This window comes from Caloenas nicobarica, chromosome 7, assembly GCF_036013445.1.
Source record: "Caloenas nicobarica isolate bCalNic1 chromosome 7, bCalNic1.hap1, whole genome shotgun sequence".
Taxonomy (NCBI): Eukaryota; Metazoa; Chordata; class Aves; order Columbiformes; family Columbidae; genus Caloenas; species Caloenas nicobarica.
In genome coordinates, this window is record NC_088251.1 from 17,661,998 (window position 1) to 17,683,737 (window position 21,740).

Sequence of the window (21,740 nt, forward strand, 5' to 3'; positions counted from 1 at the left end):
ATCCACATTAAAAAAGTGGCAGGTATAATGAGAAACTAAATATCCTACTAAAAATGGTCACAATTATGAAGTTGTATTTAAGAAAATGGTTAAGCATGTTTGTGAACATTAAAAATCCCAGTTATAGCACATAAAGGATACACATAAACTCATTCCTTTAATGTCTGTGGCCTGATTCCTGTGTTTGGATAACTGAAGGATTGAGAAACAAATCCAGCAATGCAGGAAAAAAAAATCAGTAACTTATATTTACTAGCTAAGACTGAATTGCATTAGATCACACAGCTGGAACACAAGATTACAAGGAGGAATTAAACAGACACTGAAGGCATAAAGAAATGAAGGCAGAAACCAACTCTGGAGTATGAAATTGCAGGAACAGAGGTAACACAAAAGCAAAACTGTGACAGGAAAAAAGAGACGGACAAGGAATTGAAAAGACAATATGAATGCTAAAGAACCAACAGAAAAAATAGAACAAAAAAGAGAAATTACAGTACACCAGTAACAGCACTTTTTGCAGGGCAAATAAAATAATATTAGGAAGTTCCAAAAGGTACTGAGACAGGCTCAATCACTTGCCTGAACACACATGGGGGTAATAAAAACCAACCCACAATACCTTGAAAAAGAGGAGGAAAAGAAACAGAATGATACCACATCTTTCTGATGCTGAAATAAAGTACCCAAAAACTTTTTATTTTGGAAGCTAAGATACTGGACGTGCACTGCCTTGTCCTTTTCCAGCCTCCAGCAAAATGTGATGATTTCAGATTTGCCTTCTGAAGGTGACAAACCCCTGCAATGATTTTGCATACTTTAAGAAATCCCATTTCCATTTCAATGCACATTTAGGAAACCCAGTCACCAGGAATTAAGATTACCATTTGTCACTGTTTAGCATATTACATGATCCAAAATTGCTTGGATATTTTTCCACCTTAAAGATAAACCAATACTTGAAATCAGATTCCTTTAGTCTAGCCAAGTGAGGAAATTATGGCAACAGGTAAAATATACTGAAAAAATACAATTAGCTTTACATGTAAATGTTTTGTCCATCTCTCATATCTGTCTGACAAGCAATGAAAGTGTAAAATGTGGTTTCCTTCTTAAATCTTTATTTTAAATTAAATAAACTTAACAGGCAAAACTTTAAAGTACAATTCATTAAAAAATAAACAAAAAACAAAACCAAAACCAACCACCCAAACCACATACACACAAACAAAAAAAACCCCAAACACAAACCAAACACCTTCAGTAATGGTACTACTGTATTTCAACATGCTGATAATAACAATAAACCAGTTACCATAAAAATTGGTGTAACGGTGAGCTGTGGCTGTGCAAAGCAGTCAAGACAGGGCAATGATTTTTTCAGATGGAACACAACAAGGTAAATTTCAGTACCAGAACTAAAAGTAGATTTATCTATGCCATTAGATTGGAGTTTCTAAAGCCAAGGGCTAAGGCTTTGCAAAAGCTTGTAAAACATGGATCCTGAAACAGAAGCACTGCTGGCCAGAAAAGACCACTGCACTCCACCCAGTTCAAACTTCATTCAGGTAACTCCAGTCTCTAATTAAAAAGGGTTCACTAAAGTTACATCAGATGTAACTTCAGGAAAACATGTTTTCTCAGCTTTTAAAATACTTACATAGAGCCCTATCCTTCAGAAAAACCTCCTCCCTGAGTACATTTATGACAGTTTTCCTTACCTTTAAAAATAACAGAAACAATAGGATCTGGTTTCCCAAACTTGGTTTTAGGGATATTGGTAGCAGATTCCACAATCACCCGAAGCATTGTTTCCAGTCTTGACTAAACGTTGAATGTTACCAAAGAAATTCAAGGAAGTCTTAAGTTTCAAACTCCTTAACTTCTGGGCTGAAATGCTAGCAGGAAGAGGAGGCAGGGAATAGCTGGTTTACAGAAAAGGTCTATGGGTGGATCTATGACAGACTGGCTACCGAAGGCTATGAAAAAAAAGTACCTGTAAATTGACACCAAGTTCTGCGTTGCTGAAAAAAAAGAGCTCTTGCTAGTGAAATCCAGTAACAGAAAGGGCACAGTGTGAAAACTTGTGCAAATAGGTTTTGTTGCTTTTATTCTTAAGCTGCTTGATACATCTCTCCTAAGTAACCAAGGCAAGAATAAGCATAAGCAATATGAACATTAAGCACAACTCCAGCACTCCAGACACATCACATCTGCCTGTTGGTATACCAAGGTACTAAATTGCACAGTAGCTTTTATTTCTTGCCTATTATTTTTCAGATCTTCATTGTTTGTTAATGTTTTTAGCGTTCCTCCGTACCAGGGTGTAATCACGAAATACCCAGTTTTCAAAAATAGCTTAAGTGCTCCCCCTTCAGTTGTGCTCTGGAACAACTATGTTTTACACAGACCCACTACTACAGGTTGCACATTTAACACTTTGAATTTTGTAGATCTCTTGAGAAATTTTTAAAATATATATTCCTAAGTAAAAATAAAGACAAATTAAGGAAATACTTGCCTAAAATATCCGAAGACCCTCTGTATTGTTTGAAGGCCTACAAATATTTTGTTTCAACATAATACATGCAGGAGACTCCACTATAATGAAACAAGGAGGAACTTCCATGGTAAGTAAACAGAACTCTGCTCTCAGCTACCCTGTGTTCAGCTTTACAGCAGGTTTTTCTCAGCTGCAGATCAGATGTAAAAAAAACAAGTGGTGCACAGTACCACTGCAAAATACTGTTTTTAAGCAGAAATGAGAAAGGAAGCCAGCAAGACAGAGAAAATTAGTCATATGTGGACAAACCCTAGTTTTTATATTGTCACATGAGTACTATCCAACCTTATTACCTTTGAAGCCAAGATGGACATCGCTTCCTTCCTAAAATGATCAGATTTTGGGTAGCTGAGGAAGAGGATTTCTGGGGAAGAAAAGGTAATCTAAAGCCAACACGTTCAGGCAGGAATGACGATAAAGACACGTAAGATGCAGCACCAAGAGGACCCAGAAGACTTGGCTGAAGCATCACGGCACGTTGTTCTGCCCTCGTCCACTCCGGACCTGGACAAGTCCCCCAGCTGGTGCACAGCCAGAGCCACAGGCCAGGATTCCTGTCGCTGGCAACTGGCAGCCGCCGCCCTTTCTGCCCCAACGGCGAGTGAACTAAAGCCTCATGCAGGGTGGGGAAAGCCACCTCCTGGGAAGCAACATGACGGAGCACTCACCTGCCACCAGCTCTCCTTCCACAACTGCCCTTTAACGGCGAAACAGAAGTGCCCTCACAGGGAAAATTAATGATGGCCTCGCAGAGGGGAAGCAAACGCCCCCGCTGCCCGCTCAGAGGCGCCGGCCGCCCCTCGGCCCGGCTCCCGCCTCACAGCGGCCACGCGCGAGCACGTGCGCTGGGCAGACAAACGAGGCGAGGAGAAGAAAGGCTCCGTGACATTGGCCAGACAGGTCTCGCGGCCGCGCACGCCAGCCAATGGAGAGCTTCCTCTCAGACAGTCCGCGGAGAACTCGGCACGCCCCGCCAGCCGTTAACCGCCACCCAGCGCCGGGCAGCTCGCGCCCCTCCAGCCCCGCCCACACCTGCTCGTCCAACTCCCTCTAGCAAGCGTCCTCGCGGAAGTGTTCTTTAATCCCTCCCCCCCCTCTTTCTGACCCATCGGAGACGCCGTAGCCCGCGCTCCGACTGTGAGGCGGCTCGGGCGGAAGTGACGATGCCGGAGCCGCGGGATTCAAACTCCCGGAAGCGGGGCTGGGCCTGCCGGAGCAGCCGCCGCCCGCCGGGTGGGTCCCTCTGCCCGCGCCGGAGCCCCGGGTGCTCCCCGCGGCCCGGCCCGAGAGCCGCCAGCACAGGCCGGGGAGCCCTGCGCCGCCCGAGTACTGCCGGGTGGGATCGCTGTTCCGTAACGCTACGGCTGTTTTTTTGTAGGTGCTTGAAGATGAACTCCAAGACGGCCAAAGGTATAATTACTGGCAAGTGGGGCTTAAAGTCGGGGAGCTCCAGAGCTGCGAGTGATCTCGGGAAGCACAAGCAAGAGAACTCAGCCCTGAGAAAGTCAGCGGAGGAAAACGCGCAAGGGACGGGCGGGATGCCCGACCCGGAGAGGAGCCGGCTCCTGGAGGTGAGAGCGGGCCCCGGGCACCCTGAGCCAGTCTTTCCTCTTAAAGCTTAATTTACTTTGATGTTATTACTGTTTTGACATTTTTGCTCTCATTTTTCAACGACAACTGAACTAATATAGGTACAATCATCTGACCAGGCTGTTAAATATAAAGGCATGAGGTCAGACATGCCAATTAGTCCATTAAGATCTGTCCCCACATGTCCAACTGTTTCAAACAGCACCAGAAAATGATCTCGAGCGTTTCCTGCAAAGAACATCGTGTTTGCAAACACTCGTCTAAGAACATGCCAAAGAGTTCTGATAGTTGCTTGAACTAGATTCTCAAGCTTCAACTGAGCTATAGGTAAATAAAACTGTCATCATTTCACCACATTATTCTTTCATTACAACCAAAGAGCAGAAACAGACGCTGCAGTTTCCACACCTTGTAGTCCATTCAGGGTAAACCTGTGGTTGCAGGGAAAGAAGTTCACGACTTAATACGTGACCAAGTCCAACACTGTCAGGCTGTCCAGAAGGACTGGGAACCTTCAAATGGACTCTGTCAAGCTATGACTAATGGAGAGCAGGCACACTAACACTTCTAGGCTACTTCTGTTGACAATAAGGTTTTTGATGTCTGTGCTACAATGGCAGTTGGGAAGTGCTAATCCAAGTACCAGCTATGGTTAGACAGCTCGTGTACCGCTTTTGCTAAATTCCTTAGTGCACTTGCTGTGTCTGGTGGAGTTTGGTGCTTGCTCAGTGTTGATGACTTCATGCTGGGTTCCTAGTTTACAGTGGAAAACCACAGGCATGCCTAGATATATGAGGCGCTGTTGTAATTCTAGTGAGCACTGTGTGGTCTTCAACAACTCCCTATGTGAGGCTCTCTAAAATTCAATTTCTTTCAGTTTTTCTGACATCTTCTAATGACTTGATATCAGCATGTAGGATTTCAACATCAGTCTTTCTCATGGAAAATAAATGTTATCATACAGTGGGGCTCTACATAAGCTTCTGTTATCTCAAATGCAGTACTAATGCTATGTAATAGTTACCTGTGCTGGAGGCCTACTGAAAAGAGAGTGCCTGTGAAAAATATCTAAAACTAAAAGGTTGGATAATTTGGAAAACAAGATCCTTCTCCTGAATGCTTTATTATAACTATTTGGGGACATCAATTATTGTCATTTAGTTTGCAAGAAGGCTCTGCTGCTTCTCAAAAGCTACTAAATATGCAAACCAACACTAGTAAATGTACCATCAAACTCTTCACTGGAAGTGTCCAAGATTTCTGGTACTGCTTGTGTTTTAAGGTTAATCTGTTGTAGTGATCTGTGTTCATATACAAAACTGAGTATCTGCCAAGTCTGTGAAACTTAGTTCTTTGCATTCTTTCCTTGTTTCAACTACTTCAGACTGGTTTTACTATCACTTGAAATATTTCAGATAATCACTGTAGTATTGTCTGTTTTGAGTAAAAAGTAATATTCTCAGCTAATTAAAGGCTAAGAGAGAACCTTTCAAAGTTGGCATCTTCTCAAACTCTCGTAAACTTGCTGATGCATTTATTGCATAGACTGGTACTTATTCATTTGTGTTACCGCTTTTATGCTGTTTCATTTAGAAAATACTTTCCCTTGAAAAAGAAAAAGAAAAACACAAACATCTTCTTGGAGAGAAGGACAAAGAAATCCAAAACCTGAAAGACAAGCTGAAATCCAGAAACAAGAATAGTGAAATCTCCTTGTTACAAAGTCAACTAGAGGAAAAAACAAAGGAAGCAGAAAAGAGAGAACAGTTACTTCATTCCCTCTCAGAAGAAATGAACAGGTTAAAATGTAATCTGTCCGCTGTTACTGCAAAATGTTCTGATCTTGAAAACAGAGGCAGTACTACTCAGGCATCCCAGGTAAGTGCTGAAGAAATACTGTAACTGCAATTTCCAGGTCTAACCTGTTTATACCCACTAAGCACTGCAATCTGTTATTAATAAAGGATGGATTTTTAATCTTCTTACAAGTCACATTGCATGCTGAATTATTCTTGTATGAAGAGAGATGATATCCAGATTGAATGCTAAATGAAGAACAGCCAGGGAGCACAACTTCAGGCAATGCAGCTGGGGAGGGGATTCTCTAATGCTGTACTGCAAGGTCCCTTTTTCAGGCTCAGACACAGACGATATGTTGTGGTAATACATGTAATGATCCACTGTTGCTTATGCAGATATTATACCCTCCTCAGGTTTGTATGCTTAGTGACTAAACAGACTGAGAAGGCAGCGGTAAGAAACATAGGGCACTAAGACAGACAAACTTAAGCTCTTCACCTGATTCAGCTTCAGTCATGAGCTCATTGGTGATGTTGAGATTGGAGGTGACTGAGTTGCTTCTCTCAATAGGTTTGAGAGAAGGTTGCTTCTCTTAATAGGTTTGGTGCCATGTACTTGGCAGCTTTTACAAGTGCATTTAGTTTTCTGCAGTTGTTCTTCCACCGCTGACTGTTCTTATGTTCTGTGGAAAATGCAGTAGTATCTCAAGAAGAGGCACAGGGAAGTTGGTGCCTGAAAGAGGTGTCTTTAAGTCTTTTCCAGATCTTCACCTGCAGATGGTGCTGGTTCCCCATGTGCTACAGGGAACTTGAGTAATTTCTAGAAATCCAGCTTTAGCCAAATAGATATCATTAAAAAGTAGTAGATTAAGTTATTTTGCTAATATGTACAGGTATCACTTCTAATAATGCATATCTTGGGAAATGTGTTTATTTTCAGTTTCAAGAGACTTTGAACTTTGTTAGAGAACTTAAAATGTATGTTAATTCAACAGATACCTACAATACCTTTGTCAACAAACTACCAAAATACCTTCTTTTAATTTTTTTACCGATTTATCAATGGAGGACAACAAAATTTGACTGATGTTTTGACTGGATGTCTTGGAAAACTTGAAAACAAATCTAGCAATGCTCCTTGAAACTGCTAGGTGTCATATGAGCAGCAGGTATACTCTGAAACAAAAACAACAGTTGTATGGCCGTTTCTTGAAAGTTTTCACTGAGACAGAGTTCTAATGTTTATAGAAATAGGAATCTGAGCAGTTGTAGTGTCTCTAAATCCTATTTTTATTAGGAAGTGCTAAAGTTTAATAATTGCACTCAAAGATCTATATTTTTTCCGCTATAAAGCTGGTTCTAAATCATGTTCCAAAAAACACAGGAAAACTTTGGAAAAATGTAGCTTGGATTTGGTTAGTAATCTACCTTTTTATTTCCTTAAAGTTCTCTGTTGTGGTTTAACCCAGCAGGCAGCTAAACAGCACACAGCCATTCGCTTACTTCCCTCCCAGTGGGATGGGGAAGAGAATTGCAAAAAAGGTAAAACTCAAGGGTTCAGATAAAGACAGTTGAATTGGACAGAAAAGGAAAGGGAAATAATAATACTGATAAAATAATATACAAAACAAGTGATGTGCAGTGCAACTGCTCACCACCTGCTGACCGATGCCCTGCCAGCCCCTGAGCAGCGGCTGACACTCCTGGGGCAAACGCCCCCAGATTTTTGTCCAGCATGATGTCATATGGTATGGAATAGCTCTTTGGCCAGTTGGGGTCAGCTGTCCTGGCTGTATCCCCTCACAGCTTCTCATGGACCCTCAGCCTCCTCCCTGGCAGGGCAGTATGAGAAGCTGAAAAGTCCTTGACTTAGTGTAAGCACCGCTCAGCAACAAGCAAAACATCAGTGTGTTATCAACAGTGTTCTCATCCTAAATCCAAAACACAACACAATTCTATCTCAGCTGAAACCAGGACATATATCTACACAATTTCAAAAAGCTTTCTATCATGCAATGAATAAATATGTCACATTCTGAAAGAATTACAACTGTTTAACTGCTATTTAGTTTTTGATGGGTCTAAAGAACTCTGAGTCATACTTTAAGCACTCTACTGTGGATCACGTCTCAGAAAAAGTGAGTATGTTCTTATGGTTCCAGACAGGCTTGCACTGTTTCCCAGATGTTTATAATCCTTCTGTTATCCCAATGAAGTTGTCAAGGTCTCTGTCTTTTTCCAACAACTCCAATAGGTCTAATATTGTCAAACATATGAGGATACAAAAATAGAACAAATGCCTTTTTGTGTGTGTTTAAATAATACCATTAGTATCTTCATTTTTCAGAAGCTCTCCTGTACCCCCCAGGTCTTCCAAGATAGCAGTTCAGCAGAAAACACATTACATTCTTCTTCAGAAACATTTTAATGTAACAATGAGTTGTAGAGTTATAAAAGAAATTAAATGTAAATCTTTGTCCTGGATCTTCCAGGAGATTTTATTTTAAATCTTTGAAATAGTTTTCTATACAACTTAGATACTTTTTTTTTTTTAAAAAAAAAAGACTATAAAGATTTTTAAACACAAAAGGCACACGTATGCATCTGTTTTCCTTTTTAAAAATATTCTTATGCTATTTAGGTGAGATTAGTACTTATACAGGACTAGCTTTACTGTTTCAGCCATCTATTTTAAACAACACTAACATTTCTTTGTCTGCAGGATGCTGTAACAAACAGCACTGGATCACTGACTAATCTTTATGAAGTTGAAAAACAACTGAAAGATGTAAGTTTCACGTACAACATTGCAAGTATAAATCATCTGTATTGAGATGCATAAGGATGTAAATTATCACCATATATATTTTTGAGTAGTATGGGACCTCAGAGAGTATATTTCCATCTAAAATATAATATCTAAAATGACTTCATGACAAGACAATAATTAAAATTTTAAAAAATCTTGCAAAAAAAATCTGTAACAATATTTCCATTATTTTTTTAAAAACCTTGTTTGAAACATCAGGAGGAAGTGGTTGCTGACAAAACAGAAGCCCCACGTAACCTGGTCTGACCTCAGTGCTGACACTGCCTGGGATAGCACGAAGTTGGATTAGAAACCTCCTGAGGTCCCTTCCCAATGTAATTCTATGATCCAATCAGATATATAATCCATTTCCTTGTTCTTACAAACTTTAAGTTGCAATGATACAGCTTTAGTTGATTCAATTTTCAAAATTTTATTTTATATTTAATTTTACATTTGAGACTGAAAGGTTAATTCTTCATACTCTGGGCATGACTCGTGAAAGCCTTTGTTTTTAAGTCATTTTCCCGTTCCAAGAAATCAGCCAGCCTGTGTTTAATATTGCTCCAATTTTAACTTATGCTCAACAACCTGACTTCTCTTTCCAAATGAAGATGGGTTTTGTTTATTGTACAGAGAAGATTACTACAATTTGCAGCAGAATTAACTAGCTTATCTTTAAACTGTATAATATATAACTTTTAACATTTTTAAGATGACTAACACTTTTAAAATATATTAAATTACCAGAGGCTTTTTTTTGTTGTTCTTTTGTTCCTTTTCCTGAAGGCTCTTGAGAAAAACCAACAGTGGCTACTGTATGACCAGCAACGTGAAGCGTACGTCAGGGGGCTGCTTGGAAGGATCTTTGAACTTGAACAGAAGTCAGAAACAGTTAGCCAACAAGAATCTAAAGAATTCAGTTCAGAAGGTATCAACATTATTTTTTCCCCACAAGTGACCCAAACCAGAATTATCTATAGAATAAGTTTTCTGAAAACAAATTATAGCACAATTAAACAAGACTTTCTTCCCAGCATTTTGGTTTCTTAATGGCAAAACTTGGTTAAATAAAATTTCTTTGCTTCCTGTTATCCAGCTACATTACTTGACTGACAGTATTTCATATTCTTATCTATTTCAAAGCTGGTTTTTAACAGCCTTAACACTCTATTAGCAACCTCTCTGTTTGCAGAAACCATTGAGGAAAACACATGTATGTCTCCCATCCTTCAAAGTACACATTCAACCTATATAATGGAAGCATTAGGGATTTATTAGCTAGGCGTGGATCAGGAGTACAGTATTTTTTTTTCAAAATAAATATTATAAAGATGACTCAAGACTGCCACATTCTTTACTCACCTGAACGGTTCTTACAGGGCATGAAAACCTGTGGGAGGTTTTGGCACCTGTCCAAAAAAGCAATATGGATCTGGCCACCTCTAGCTCACTTCTGCGCTATGTAGTTCCTCAATAATGAGCACCCTCTCAGTCTCCTGCATTCAGACTGACTCGTGCTTGACCAGCATGTGGAATAAAATTAAAATCATGTTGAACAGAAGAACCTGAAGGAGCTGACTTGCTATTCTTAGTATCAAATTATTGACTTCATATATGCTGAAACTGACTCGCAAGGTAAATTCACTAAATAGAACTAGCATCATCTGGAGTTGAGTATGCCCACTGATACATACCAGTTAGTAATTCATGTGCAGTGGTTTGGTTTCTGTATTACTGTTTAAATCTTTATGGAAAACAGTAAAATATCATAATCTTGTTTTGCTGCTGCTGCTTAGAAATCTATGAAAAGCGTTTTAGATGGAGGCAGATTGAGGTAGCTCACCAGGAAATGTAACTCAGCGTTACTCCTGCCAAAGCTTTGTCACCAGGAGACTAGGAGTAAGGGTATAAGAAAGTTCCCCTCTCCAAGCAGCTAGACACTGGCAGAGACCCATGTTTCTCAGAACCCATCTGTACAAGGTACAAGTAGATATGACAACTTTTTCCAAGGAAAATCTTTGGTATTGCTCTGAACTCTTGCCACCCTATAAATGAGTATTGCTAACAAGAAGGTAAGGCTTAGCTCATAGTTGAGGGGAGGGAGAACAGTCAAGAAACTTTCCCTAGTAAATTACACTCTTAAGAATGAGGGGAAGCTTTCAATAGGACATGTATCAAAGTCAAGAAACTTACAGTGCCCAAAATCAGCAAAGCCTGTGAAATTCTGCATTCCTTGTTCTGCTTTCAGGTATATTTTGTATTACTACTGAATTTCTATAGACTGCCTACTTTTATTTTCCTACTTATTAAACTTTTCTTGGGTTGGCAAGCAGAAATTTCTCAAAGTCTGGTTTAAGTAATGGTCACTAGCCAAAAAGCAGGTATTTCTTATCAAAAATACTATCCTAGTTCATTTTATTTGCAATTTAGAAGTAAATGATGGTGTATAATTTGAAGAAGATGGTCTGCAAAGGACAATGGATAGTCTGGCTTTGGTCAAAAATGGTGAAGTAAAGCCTGTCCAGTCCCTCTGAGGGGGGAGTAATGCCAGACCCTTGGCTAAGAAGCCTAAATCTGGAAGTGAGCATCAATCTAGTGCCTTTGGGCCTCAATTCCCATGCATGAGGCCATCCAAGAACCATGCATGGGTCATGGAGCTTGTGTAGTCGGGGCAAAGGATCTACTGTTGCTGTAAGGGTTAGTGAAGGAAGTGGTTGTAGCACAGAATACACAAGCCAAGTTGCAGTTTTCCAGTAACTATACAGGGAAGGAGACTTTACTGCATTAGAAGTATTGAAAGCTGTTTTGCCTGAAGTTTGGTGCCAATCTGAGCTGTGTAACAGCCTAGAATGTCAATTTCTATCAATATGTCTTAAAATGCTGTCAAGGATTTGGTGTTCTGATTTTTAAGTGTGTTTTTTTTCTTCCCCTCCCCCATTATTATCTCAATTATTTCTGACTCATTAAGGTCATCTACAAGAGGAAAAGCAAAAATATGACCAGCTGTTACTAAATGCTAAGAGTGATCTTGAGGCTGAAAGATGCACTATAATTCAGCTGAGATCTGAACTGAACGAATTCAAAAAGAAGTATGAAGAAACACAACGAGAAATAATGAGTTTAAATGCCTTATTGCAGTCACAACAGGGTGCTGAAATGAAGACTCTAGAAAATGAAATTAAAGGAGAGAAAGTGCAGAGACTAAAACAAGAAAATGAAACTATTAAAGGACAGCTTAGAGAAGAAAAGAAAAAGTCTGAAGATCTTTTATGTCAGGTAAGTGGACACATTTGGAGGTTTAAGATCATTAGCAAACAACCAAGAGGGCTGAAAAGTCATACTTAATCTGAATGGACCATCAATTACTTGCTCTGGTAACTCTTCTTTATGTATATCTAGACTCCTGTCCTTGTGGTTAAAACTAAATTCTTTCTTTAAGATATTGGTTTGAATCAAAATCCAAACTTCTGTGAAATTTTCTTGCTTAAACAATGAACTTATTTGTTCACTTATTGCCCTGGTCTTGTGGGACAAAAGAGGGAGAAGTGAGAGAATACTTAATTGATTCTGATTTAGTTCATCCTCCAGGTTAATATTAAATGAGAACAGGAAAGGTTAAAATTCAAGTCCATACAGGCTATTTTGTCCTGTGGTCCTAAATATAGAATATCACTGACATTTGCTGTCACCTGGTTGCTACAAATACACATGTGGGTTTGCAGTTTCACACTTCCTGGGTAAGCAGCTGTGTCCCTGGATAGTGTCCCCAGCCACCCATCGTGGCTGTGCACCTCGGGGTGCAGCATTTGTTCTTCCATTCTGATGAGTTCCTGCATTTGGGTCTCTGTATGATGCCATGGATAAGAACTGTGCAGGCACACCTGAGTACCAGAAAGCAATGGCCGGAGAAGCAAGGGAAGGGATGGACCTGAAGTTGTCACTGTCTTGAATACTGCTATGGTAGAAACCACTGAGAAGAGTTCTGTAATTCCCTGTGAAGCCTAAGAATTGCCTGTTGGGCAGGCTGTTCAATATGCGTGGTTCACACTATTGCCAGATCTGTTCTGTTGTTTTGTGTCAGCTTCTAACGGTTTGCAGGGCTTGCCCATCTCCCAAAGAGCACCGTGATGACTTCAGTGAAATAATTCTGTTCATATGTGAAGTTCTCAATTCTTCCTTCTTTTTTTGAACCCAACGACTTTAACCACTCTGGTTGATCAGAGGCGGGGGAAGACGTGTTATATGTTTGTATTTAAAAATATTCAGCGCTTACCTCCTTTTGCTTGAAATGCTCATGAGGACTTTGTAACTTCCCCTACATGGAGAGTTACAGCGGTGTCTTGGAATACCCCTATCAGCACAGTGGTGCTAACAAAAAAACAACCAACCAAACCTGTTGTTTCTTCTTCTGGACATAAAATCATGACCACATATCTCCTGAAGAAAAAATGGAAAGTCCTCCTGAAGGACTGTCCTCAGGGCATCGAAATAAGATAGACTTGCTACTTGGAGAAGTTTGTGCTCCATAACAAAGTGAAACAGAGCTGAAATTTGAAATGTGAGGATAAAACACACTAGGCACCGAAGTAGGCTAAAACCAGAACAGTCTAGCTCTAAACACAGGCTGGTTCTCACTGGTCAATAATGATTAAAAGGTGTTGGGTTTTTTGTTTGGTGGTTGTTTTGTTTGTTTGTTTTCCAGCTGGACATCATCATTCACTATAAAAGTTGATACATACTGATAATGGAGGATATTTTTACTTTTTTTTTTAACATTTACTTAATCTATTGTACTATAATACTTTGAGTCTTAAAATTGTTATATTAAAAAAAAAAAGTTGCATTGCTTGTTTCTTAACGTCATAGCATGTTAGTGCAAACATAGGTTTTGTGTGTATATTTTTGTCTGCATCCAAGCCTAGGAAAGACCAGGGGTTTTTGTTTTGGTTGTTTGTTTGTTTGTTTTTAAAACTATCCCGCATTCCCCCTGCTCAAAACAATGATAATGTTTCCCTGGGGTTTCCCCCCAGAGAATTAGGTATATTTGAATTGGGTTTGGCTGTTGCGTAACAGGCATTCATCTTTCTGTTGGTGTTGGAATGCAAAGGTTTACTTCTGTCCCTTGTTAGATTCATTATTTAAGCTTATTAACTGTTACATATGGAAATTCTTTATAAATGCTTTTCTGCCTTGCAGGTGCAACTTCTTAGTAAATCATTACTCAAACAGCAGGAGGAACACAGTAGGATAGCTTTGTTGGAACAACAGGTACCAAATTACATTCTAAGATGCTGATGCTTAACCTGTATTATGCATAAAGGCTTTCTAGACTTTTCAAGTTTAAGAATGAGTAGTATGTTGAATCAAGTAATGAGATGTGAATATTCGACTGTGAGTAATCTCTTAATGGTTCTAAAAATTTTGCCGCGTCTATCGAGGAAAATCTGTAACCTTTTACAGATAAGGTGTGATCAAACCTGATGCTATTTTCTCCACAATCACTTATTTAACTGTATAGCCTCAGACTAGGTATGGGAAACATCCTAAAACAAATCAGCTCCTTGAAGTTTTGTAATATAGTCCTGATAAAGTTATATAAAGTATTGCATTGCCCTCTTTTCCATCTTCTTTATTTTTTCCAAATACATTCTTACAGATCTAATGGATGTTATTGGAAAAAAAAGATACATTTTTTTGCTAAGTTTGAGTGTACAGTGTTATCCATAGTTTCTGTCCAAATTGTCTGGCTACAGGAAAGATCCTGGAGTAGAAACTGGCTCTTTTAATGAGAACTTGCACTAAATGTTTTTTTACAAAATACTTAGTTCAAGATTGCAGGACAGCTTGAAATACCCTCCAACCAAAATAATTTCAAACTCTACCTTTAGTAAGGGAGAAGAATTTCATAATTAGGCATATATGAATTTCACTGTAATGAAAGCAACAAGTGATTTTTGTTGTTTTGGTTTTTTTAATCCTATTGTAAGATATTATAGCAGAGTAAAACTTTCTTCAAATATATAGAGGTGAAACACTTCTCTCTCTCTCTCTCCCCCTCCTTTCCACCCTTATAATTTCTTAATAATTCTCACTTTAATTCTTTAATTTTCACATTGGGGGGTTGCCAGATCCAGATATGCACCACAGACTTTGAGAATGAAAAGCTTGATCGCCAGAACTTGCAACATCAGTTAAACAAAGTGCTTAAGGAGCTGCGCAAGGCCAGGGAGCAAATAACCCGTCTGGAAACTCTGGTATGTACTGAATAACTTGCAGGTAAATTTAGTCTGAGATTTTGCATCAATGTACATCTCTTCACTTTGAGATCTTATTTCAAGCATAGTGAGTCTTCTGTTAATGTCATCAGATAGTCACTGTAGGCACTTACATCTTTTAGGTATGTGGCCCCAACGTGCAGAACCTTATGTCAACTAGCTAGGCATCATTTTTCTCTACAGTATGCATGGAGAACTAGTACTGCAGAAGGAGATCCAGAATAATCAGGTTCCTGAGCAGTGAACATAACTGTATTTTGTATCACAATGTGTATCTAGTTTCATCTGTTGCACGACGGCAAAGCTGCAGGATGCTCCTACTCAGACTTGCTGCTAGTGAACAGGATGCAGTCCTTAAATATAGAAGTTGAATTCCTCCTCCATCTGATACAGGATGGATGGGTCATTAAAACCTGGGCTTTTCACTTTCAAAAAGTTACGCTCCCTACCACAATAAAAAACGACATTTGTTGTATTGTGAGGGCCACGGTCTGTTTGCTGCTTATTTTGTAAGCCCAAATGAAAGCCACCTAGATTTGAGCCCTTGACTTAATGGAGAAATTTGTAGGGAAGTGTTAACTATTAAGCAAGCCATTCATCATCTGTTTTGCTCTATTGTATCCATGCATTTTGACTGTTGGTGCTTCTGAACTCTGCAATAAGGTATCTTGTAAGATTAGGTGACAGCTGAATGAGATTGTCAAAACTGCATTTCTGGACTGACTTAAATGAAGTTCAAAACAGAAATTGGATGCTTGTGTCCTTCATTAGATCAGGTCTGCGGCTGCTGTGTTTCTTTCACAGAGAAATGCAAAAGCTCCTAACAAGTTACAGATGACAGGAATAATTCCGTGACTTTGCCAGACTGCTCTCCCTCTTAAATGTATGCAACTTGGAAGTATTTTCTGAAATGAGGAAGAGAATGGAATGAACTCTGAGATGCTGGTGTTCTTCATTCATGTATTGCCCCGGGAGAGCCTTGCTTGCTAGGATTGCAATTGGTGCTGCTGCCAGCGGAAGCCACTAGAAAACCTCCTGTTTCATGGGAGTAGAGCAGAAATTGGGGCAGAGCAGGGAAGTTACAGCTTTGAGTTTCTCTGTGCTAAGAAGCTGGAGGAGCAGCCCTCAAATAGACAACTGGATGCCTTTTACAGTTAGAGACAGCCATCACGCACAGAAATTTCATGCATGGGATCATAAGAGAAAATTATGGCAGGGTATGTGGGAAGGTAACTAGGCAGCATCCTATGTAGAGAGGACTGAGGCATCATTTCTTCAGGAAAAATAGTGTGTGAGTGGCTAGGAAGACAGTTGGGGCAGGATTCCCAGTCACACACTGTGGGAAACCTGTCTTAAGCAGTCTGCCAAAAACCTACCTACAATCTACTTTAAATGTGATACTAGAATTGTACAACAGGCCCTCTGTTAGTAACATGAATAGCATAACTGCACTTAGCCATCTTTAACACTCTCTCCCTAGGGCTATAACACACACAAAGCTTGCGTGCCATCAAACCTTAAAATTTTTTCCTGCAGTTTTTGATCAGTGCATGCATGCCCCAGTCTTACACTAAAGCTTCTCCTTGTCCAGAAACTCCAGGTATCTGGACGTATGGAATCACAAGAAGATTTGCAAGCTGTGTTTGAAGAGAAGCTGACCACATATGACAGAAGTCCTCCCCTGAAACATTCAAGCCTTCTTGATGAAAGCCTTCTTGAGTGTCCCAAATGTCAAGTGCAGTATCCAACAAGCCAGCACAGAAAATTAGTAGCACACATTGACTATTGTACAGCTTGAGTTCCAAACGGACTTACTATATTTGCTTTATACACACTGCCAATATGCTCCTCTACGAAGGTAAAAGATCTTGTTAAAGCTTTTTTCTTAAGGTTATATGAAGGACTGGTAGTTTTATAATTCAGTTCCACAAAAATATTACAGTAGTCTATTTAACCTCAAATATTTTACCTGACATTTTTGCAAGAAACAGCTACTGCATTTTCGGTTGCAAATGGAAAGATTTTTAGAACTAGGAATATCTTAAAATAATAAACTACTGACTTTTTTGCACTATTAAAAATGAGAACAGTAAAAGCACACCTATTGTGTCAGACTTTATTTTAACGTTTGGCATATCCAGTTCCTGTTTGGTGAATCCTGATGATTGTGCTTGTACCTTAACTGTCAGTAATAGCTGCAAAAGATTTTTGGCCCAAGTTGGTCTACTATATATATATTTATATATACATGATGTGTGTATATGTATTGTGTATATAGCATATATATGTATGTATCACATACATGTTTAATGTATCACCATCTTGATGCATTAAAACTCAGGAGGCTCATATTAAAAGGTCTTTGTTGGTTTAGATTCATGTTGAAAACATCAATCATAAGTAGCTTGTTTTCCTGAATCACAGTCAGGGGTGACTTGGAGTTCATATAAAAATTCTGACCAAGGTTTAAGCTCTTCTCAAAAAAATGTCATTGGGAACACAAATTTCCTAGCAAATACAAACTTCCTTGGTACTGCAAAAAGTTTGCATTTCAGACAATGTCAGAGACCATTTTCAAAGTTTGGATATAGAATTATGCTGAAGAAAACTTGTTTGCACTTCTGTATTTTAGAGGTTAAAGTTGGGAAACGTCAGTTATTCAATGTTACATTTGACAAATGGCCCAGCTTAAAAGTGCGGTTTTTAATAAATTGCTCTAGTGGATTTGAAGTGTCACTGTATTTCAGTATTTACAGAAAAGAAGTTAGCAATAAATTCTTGCAACAAATTAGAAACTGGCAAAAAAATCCCTTATGGATTTGTAATCGCAGCGCTATTTTTCTCCAGTGCCTGCTGTAACCTCGGATCTGTTGCTAGCATTTTGTTCCTTGCACCTGTAGTGAAGTCCAACAAGCAGTTCCTTCTACAAAAGTTACTGAAGTGAGGACATTTTATGAAGATACACTAGTTAAGATAAATTTGCTTCCTTTACAGGCTTATAATTTGCTGAGGACAGTGAAATACCCAAGGTCTATCTTTCTCTGGTATACCGATTCCGATAGCTAACTAATACCAGCCTTTTCCATCACGCTTTGCTGTAAAACTGCATGCATTTGTCTCATAATGTTCACCCTCATCTCTGATGGTTAAACGTTGTTCTTAAATATGAGGGTGTTTTCCAAGTTGATTTCAATCACTTTCATAATACCAAGTGATGTTGTTATTGATTTAAATCCAGTGTTTGTGAGACCAAAAAAAAATGTTAAAAGCTATTGTCTTCATATCTGAAATATATTTGCCAAATGTATTGTACTAGCCACTATCTATCCACATTTCAGTTTCACTGACAAGGTCTCAGGCTAATTTTTGTGTTTGACAATTTGCTTGGTTGTAGCAACAGGTTTTCTGACCAAAGATAATGATGAACTAACAAGTAAAGCAGAAATTGTGCTTTAGAATCTCAAGGTTTTGCTATGAGGGAAATTGCCTTAACTTCATGTCTTTTTAAACATCTTTTAAATTCAGGATAATAACTATGCCTTTCATTGCAGCCTAATAATTTTAATCTCTAATTAAACTACTTTTGGAAGTTTAAGTTAGTTGTCTTTTAACAACACGTTAATCAGCTAGTATTTTATCCCCAGTTGCATACTCGGCATAGTTTCTGCAAAAGGAAATTCTGATCTTTTATGTATTATAGATGAAATAAGTTTTCCTACTACAGGTCAGCAGTCTTCTTTTCAGTAGTTCTGAGGCTTTTCTTAAATTAGCATAAATCACTTTCTTATTAGAAGCTGGTACTGTAGAGGGAGACTCTTAATGTGACAACCTTTAAAAAGTTTTGTTCGTTCCAGCACCTCTTCTGAACTTTAACAATACCTTTAGTCCTGCTTGCTGAATATTACACCTGAGCACAAAAAAACGTTACTGATAACTACAAAACTGATGTTGTGGTATATATGTTTAGAAATACAAAAATAACATTCTAGTGCAACAAAAGACCTATTCTGAAGGCAGAACCACAAATGTTATTGTCATAACTTGCATGTAACTAAAACCAACTATAAAACTCCACCTCCATAAAGCTTGCAGACTATATCCTTTGTTTTTTTCGCTCTTCAGAAGCTAAGGAGGAGTCTAAGACTGAAAATTATTTTTTCCTCCGAAAACTAAATGAACAAGAAAAAGGTCTGTTACTCTTCTGCGTACAGCTATATGTAGGAAAGAGAGGTTTGTGCCTAATGAGCTCATCTTAATGCTAAGATTCAGCTGTAAGCTTATTCTTTGTAAGGCAGGAAGTAATTTTTTTAAAAAATGCTGGTATTTAAAGCAGTTAACTCAGAAAAAAACCTACTGAAATTTTAAGTAATGTGCATTTCAAGTAATTGAAAAAAAAAACCTAGCAGACATTCTGTAAAGTCTGCGTCATTTGAAGATGTTGGTCAAGAGAAGCTTCTGGATTAATACAAGGGTTTACCAATACTAGCATATTTATAAATCCTGGCTTTCACAGTGTTCTTCATAAACTGTAAGTGAATTAAACGGTTTTGATACAATGTGGTTGAAAAGACAGCTAAACTGTGCATAACAACTGACATTTTTTACATAAGGAGAGCTTCTTGCGAAATAAAAATTGAAAGATGGCTCTGTTATTTTTCTTATATCAAATGGATCAAATGCTAATAATTTACTTGCTTGTGCGGCTTCGATAACCATCTTTCATTATGGTTTTGATAACCATCTTTCACACAGTTACTTGCCATGTGCTGATTACTGTACTATAGACATTTAGGCAAACTATTTAATAAACCACTTATGTTTAACTATGCAGATAAAAAGTGGCAGAGAGGCATAGTGTGGTTATGCTGTAAAAGAATCAACCCGAACAGGCAAATATTTAAAGACAAGGAGATGTCACTGTTTACCTGGCAAAGAACACTAGCGTCAATGGTGCAGTGTCTTCAAGAAAACTAGGGGGAATATTGCTCTCGTGATAGTTCCGTGACAAAGCAGAGAGAGGTGGGAGCTCACAAGTGATAAAAAAGTAGCAGTAGAGAAGCTCTAGGCATTTCAGTTTTAATCTGGCAGTCAACAGTTGTCACTATGGTTTCACCTTAAAAATGATAAGCAATTATCTCTATCATACAAGAAAGATACAGTTTATGTAGTAATACACACTACATTACATACAGTGGGAGTATGCAACTCAGAATACTACTTGCAGCATTTCTAAATCTTTTCTTTTCTCTAATTTGGAAAAAATGACAGAACTATGTAGCCAAGTGGTACCCCCTGCAGGAAGGGACCATCCTGCTGAAAGGCTCCCAGACTTAAAAATATGGTCATATTGTCAGTATGGGGGTCTGTTTGGGTTATTTTCAAGGCAGCCATCCAGAGCAAGCCCAGGGAAGGGCAGGACCTCTCTGAAGTCACCTGCTGCACAGCGAGTGATTGTGTTGGAGAATTCTGCAGTGTAGGTGGGATTTTAAAAGGCGGAGAAGGAAATAAAATTGTGGTGCCTAACAAAGAGGAGGAGAAGCCAAATAACTTCAGACCAAACCTTTTGTTTCGAACGCCAGTTTCATAACAATGTAGGGAAATACACTTATTTCCTCTAGTCTATACAATGGGTGGCATAACTGGCTGAAAAGCTGCATTACGTAATTAAGTAGCAATAATTTACAGCCCTAATCCTATAAGTGCAGCAAAAAATTGATCTTTGTTCTGACCCACATATAGTGTCTCTGACAAGCAGCCTAAGGTGGATGCCTAGGGCATAGCCTAAGAATCAGGGATGCACATGTGGGACCTTCTAACAATCTCAAGCTTTAAGAGCCAGATGTGGTTCCCATGTGTTAATACCTCAATGGATTTCTCTTCTAGCCTCCCCTTAAGCCCATTTTAAAACATGAAATTATTAACTAAGAGTAATGTACTAGACAATTCCATGGTGGTCAATCTGATTCCAAAACTATTTACGTTTTCATAGGTGATGCAGATGCTACTAGAGTGCACATAAAATCTGAGACATTCCAGGGTAGGAACCGAGAGCTCTTCAGAAGACAGCAGAATTTTCAATTTATCAACACCAATGTTCTGAAATAAATAGGATGAAGTATTATATTAACTACAAAGCCCCAAAATAAATAGTATGACAGTGTATCAGCTCCTCCAGAAAGTTTCTCGGGATTACTGTAAACAGAAACTTGAACATGATGCAATACCCCACCTGCCTGATTTTGCAACAGTTTTAAAACATGATGAATAAATTGACTCTTCATATGTTTTACATGTAAGCTTTCACTTCTAGGCAATACAGATGAGACTTTTAGCTGGAATACTGTATCCAATTTTGAGTATTGGACCTCGAGAACAATTTAGACCAATGTAAATGTAGCAGATGTCTTTCAGAGTTCTGATCAAATTTATGAAAGAATCAGGGTTGTGCAGTCTAGAAAAGACCACTAAGAAAAATGACAAAACCTCATACAGAGGAAAGAAATAAAGTCTTCCTGTGCTCATGAGAAGAGTAACAAGCTCAAAATTGCAACAGGCGAAATGTTGACATAAGGAAAATCTCTCTGGTGGTTGGAATAGATGAGCAGTGAAACCCATTGCTTATGGAGGCTGCAAAACCTCTACCACTGGAGATTTACGGGGACACTTAGCAAACTATCTAAACTATTCCTGACAGGTGAGTC

At 38.8% G+C, this 21,740-nt stretch overlaps 2 protein-coding genes across 2 annotated transcripts in view; one reads left to right on the plus strand and one right to left on the minus strand.

The window, feature by feature from the left end:
• MYOF (myoferlin) overlaps positions 1 to 1,882 on the minus strand; it is a 72,120-nt gene extending 70,238 nt beyond the window's left edge. Inside the window, exon 1 of the mRNA XM_065639561.1 lies at positions 1,722 to 1,882. Coding sequence (XP_065495633.1) covers positions 1,722 to 1,809 — 88 coding nt within the window. The 5' untranslated portion in view covers positions 1,810 to 1,882. The remainder of the gene's footprint in view (positions 1 to 1,721) is intronic.
• A 2,069-nt stretch (positions 1,883 to 3,951) lies between these two features.
• CEP55 (centrosomal protein 55) lies at positions 3,952 to 16,837 on the plus strand. The gene is made up of 8 exons (XM_065639299.1): positions 3,952 to 4,134; positions 5,747 to 6,031; positions 8,675 to 8,740; positions 9,551 to 9,692; positions 11,733 to 12,040; positions 13,961 to 14,032; positions 14,893 to 15,018; positions 16,631 to 16,837. The coding sequence occupies exons 1-8, from the start codon at positions 3,952 to 3,954 to the stop codon at positions 16,835 to 16,837; spliced, it is 1,389 nt and encodes a 462-aa protein (XP_065495371.1).
• The last annotated feature ends 4,903 nt before the right edge of the window (positions 16,838 to 21,740 follow it).

What these genes read in the sequence shown, in the direction of transcription:
- CEP55 (XM_065639299.1), top strand. Translation starts at nt 3,952, where the DNA reads ATGAACTCCAAGACGGCCAAAGGTATAATTACTGGCAAGTGGGGCTTA. An exon ending in AGAGGAGCCGGCTCCTGGAG is followed by an intron (nt 4,135 to 5,746) that starts GTGAGAGCGGGC and finishes TGTTTCATTTAG; the next exon opens with AAAATACTTTCCCTTGAAAA. An exon ending in TTGAAAAACAACTGAAAGAT is followed by an intron (nt 8,741 to 9,550) that starts GTAAGTTTCACG and finishes CTTTTCCTGAAG; the next exon opens with GCTCTTGAGAAAAACCAACA.